This window comes from Limulus polyphemus, unplaced genomic scaffold (genome assembly GCF_000517525.1).
Source record: "Limulus polyphemus unplaced genomic scaffold, Limulus_polyphemus-2.1.2 Scaffold6190, whole genome shotgun sequence".
NCBI classification, from domain to species: Eukaryota; Metazoa; Arthropoda; class Merostomata; order Xiphosura; family Limulidae; genus Limulus; species Limulus polyphemus.
Window position 1 is genome coordinate 23,726 of NW_013671800.1, and position 3,784 is coordinate 27,509.

Genomic DNA, 3,784 nt, shown 5'->3' on the forward strand with positions numbered 1-3,784 from the left:
CAATTCTTGGGCTACTTCTTTTACCAACGAATAGTGGGATTGACCGTCACATTATAACGCCCCCACGGCTGAAAGGGCGAGCATGTTTGGTGGGATGGGGATTCGAACCCGCGACCCTCAGATTGCGAGTTGAGCGCCCTAACCACCTGGCCATGATTTTTTTTAAAGAAAACTTTATTAAAATGAAACATTAATGATGTATTTTTTATGATTCTTCGGGTTGAAATTCCTTCTGAGAAATATCTGAATATCAATGGTTGAATAAGATCTAACTACCTCGTATATAATAAAACACAATTTTAACGTGGTTATCTAAATCTAAAGTAAATACCTTATTCGGAAACACTTTATGTTTCAGGTACTCTCGCTAGCGTGTTAGACAATGATGTTGAGGACTTTGTCTGCCCCGATGAGGATGGTTACTATGCAACTTCTGAATGCCACACCTACTACAACTGTGAGGGTCGGAATAGAACAAGGAAAATCTGTCCTTCCGGTCTTCACTTCAGTCGAATGACCAGAATATGTGATTGGCCTGCCTTTTCAGGGTGCAAACAAGGTAATATTACTGAAACTTCGCAATAAATAGTATATATATATTTTATTATACTAGCTAATACTGTTTAAAAATTATAACGTAAAGATAAAAAAAATATATCGAATATTCTTAGTAAGGTTAAAGTAAGCTTTCCTTTCAAGATAATACTTTAACTACCTGATACACATTGTAAACATTTAAATATATGTGATAATAAAATATCCTGAAATATTATGAAACAAACTAATTAACCATTTAGCCTTAACTAATGCTTTCCGCCGTAAGTGCACATTTCGGATATTAAATGCGTCAATAAACGTTATAAAACAACTCTACTGAAATAACATGAAACAAAATGTTTAAACTCAACTAATGCATTTATACTAAGAATAAGAAGTTGGACCACCTTGTGTACATCTCATGTTATAAGAAGAGCCAAATAATTTAAAACGTAAATTCATATCACTCCACGTAAAGTAATAGCATGTATTTTACTTTTTTAACTAGTGGCTTTTATGATATTATCATGTTTCATCTTCAAAACTAATTTTATTAATATTGAAATCGTAGTTAATCCGTTATTCTTTAGCAAATAAAACTATGTATTAACTACACTCATTAAGAACAATTATAATTAAATGAACACTGTTTTAAAAGTAATATAATAAAACAACAATATAGGAATCATTACTAAACTTATAAAAATATACATTTTACTCATGACTTTAATTCCAGGGTCCAAACAGGTTTTAAGAACACCAGAATTTAATCTTGGACAGCCAACAACTGAAATCACCTGTCCAATCAAGGCCTGCCACTGTTTGTATCCTAGCAAGACAGACTGCAGTTCATTTTATCGTTGCGTCAAGGGAATCGCCTATAAAGAATGGTGTGGAAACAGTCTATATTTTGATGTCCAACTGGGAACTTGTAACCTTAAGGAGGATGTCAAATGTGGTAAGTTGGATGTTAATTTCGAACATCTCCTATCGAATACAATTTATGGAAACATACCATTATATGTTTCATAAACTTGTATAAGACCGTATTAAGTTTTAAATGTCTTCGTAATTTCTATCTAAACAAAACATATACTTAGTATATTTTACACCCCCCGGTGGCACAACGGTACGTCTGCGGACTTATAACGCTAGAATCCAGGTTTCGATACCCGTGGTGGGCAGAGCACAGATAGCCCATTGTGTAGCTTTGTGCTTAATTACAAACAAGTATATTTTACCAAAGATTCTCGGTGGTATATCAAAAATAATACTGAGTGTATATACAGATGAAAGTTAATTCACTGTCTAACCTCATCTTTCCATTTAATCGGGACCTTTATCACAACTATTTTCTAATTTATCATCTTTGAATTACTTTTGTTAAGATATTTTAAGAATTTCTTACGGTTAACCAAAAATAAATAAATAAAACAAAATGTGCAAAAAAAAAATTATTAATTTCAAAATAATATTACTTTCGATTTAGAAATAACCACCACCACAACAACAACAACAACTACAACTGCCAAACCAGACATTGGCTGTTTTGAATGTCCTGAACCATATGGACTCTTCAAAGACCCGGACAACTGTAGAAGATTCTTCCACTGCTCTTATGGCATTCCATATCACAAATGGTGCCCTGCTAATCTCCACTTTAACGAACGGCTTAAGGTCTGTGACTGGCCACAGAACGCTTGCTGTGGTGAGTAGTCATATTGATAATCACGATCCTTTTAAAGATAAACGCAAATAATGGTTTTCCAAATACATATTTAACAACTTGTAAGAAGACTCGCTTGATTGAATACGCGATACTGATTAACACTTAAAATCGAATATAAGAATGTTTTTCCCAAACAGCAGAGTATAGTATATAATATTCCTCATAAACATGATGATTATATTTTTGTACCTCATAAACATGATGATTATATTTTTGTCCTCATAAACATGATGAGTATTTTTGTTCGGCAAGTATAGTATATAATATTCCTCATAAACATGATGAGTATTTTTGTTCGGCAAGTATAGTATATAATATTCCTCATAAACATGATGATTATATTTTTGTACCTCATAAACATGATGAGTATTTTTGTTCGGCAAGTTAGTTACTTTTATTGAATTTTAATGGGCATTTTTAAAAACTTTAGAAAAAAATAGACCCTGCCCTGAACCAACCCCTACGCCCACACAACCCGAAGACGTATGCAACTGTGAGTGCTGTTTTTTTCCGGATAAGAACGACTGTTCTGCCTATACGTACTGCGAGAAAGGTATCCTGTACAAAAAACGTTGTAGCGAAGGGCTTTACTTCAATCCAAGAATTGGAAATTGTGACTATAAACAAAACGTTGACTGTGAACTTGATCCTAAGTGTCCACAGCCCAATGGAAAGTTTCCAATTCCTGGCACCACCACCTATTATCTGATTTGTATTAATAAAATCCCAAGAATAGAGAAATGTCCCGAGGGACTTAGCTTTGACCCCGTCACAATGTGCTGTACCTGGCCGGACCCGCCCCGAAACAGTAAGTAATTTTATTCTTCTAGTTATCAACTATAACAGAAATAAAATATGCATAGGTGTAAAGTATTGGAAATAGGATTATATATATCCATGTCTTTCCTGTAATTAGACGGATTATGTTACATTTGCATATTTACATTTAATAGGCATACAGTTCGTCTAAATATACACTAGTTAGCACATTAATAATTAAAATCAAGGCAGTAGTTCTTGTATTATAATAGCATTTATTCGTATTTCTATAATGAATATTATCATTGTACGTTACTCCTTAAAAGTTTGTAAATACTTTTGAAAATCATCCTAAAAATTAATAAAAAGTGTTTCTTGTAAAAAGTAATGGTTGTATTCTAGAAACCAGAACCAAAATCAAAAGCAATTTTACAATCGTAATGTAAAACAGGAGACTGCCTGATGAATGAAAATCACACACACTCACACACACACAAGTTTATTCTGTTGTCATTACCTTTAATGAATTTAAATAAGTTATTTATTACTTATATTGTCTTTGGAATAGTTACGGTTCCAGGACTTATCACCTATCCATCCAAGAATGAATGTCCTTGTGATTGTTGTGCCATCCCTGATCCCAAGGATTGCTCCAAGTTCACCCTCTGTATTAACGGTAATGCTATAAAGCAAACTTGTGCTGATGGTCTTCGCTTTAACCCGAAAATCGAAAATTGTGACTATGCCAGAAACGTGGAA

At 33.4% G+C, this 3,784-nt stretch overlaps 1 protein-coding gene across 1 annotated transcript in view; it reads left to right on the plus strand.

Moving 5' to 3' along the window:
* Positions 1-329: 329 nt before the first annotated feature.
* Positions 330-3,784, plus strand: part of LOC106473456 — a 10,469-nt gene continuing 7,014 nt past the window's right edge. The window contains exons 1-5 of the mRNA XM_022401890.1: positions 330-559; positions 1,274-1,495; positions 2,027-2,245; positions 2,697-3,074; positions 3,594-3,778. Coding sequence (XP_022257598.1) covers positions 514-559; positions 1,274-1,495; positions 2,027-2,245; positions 2,697-3,074; positions 3,594-3,778 — 1,050 coding nt within the window. The 5' untranslated portion in view covers positions 330-513. The remainder of the gene's footprint in view (positions 560-1,273; positions 1,496-2,026; positions 2,246-2,696; positions 3,075-3,593; positions 3,779-3,784) is intronic.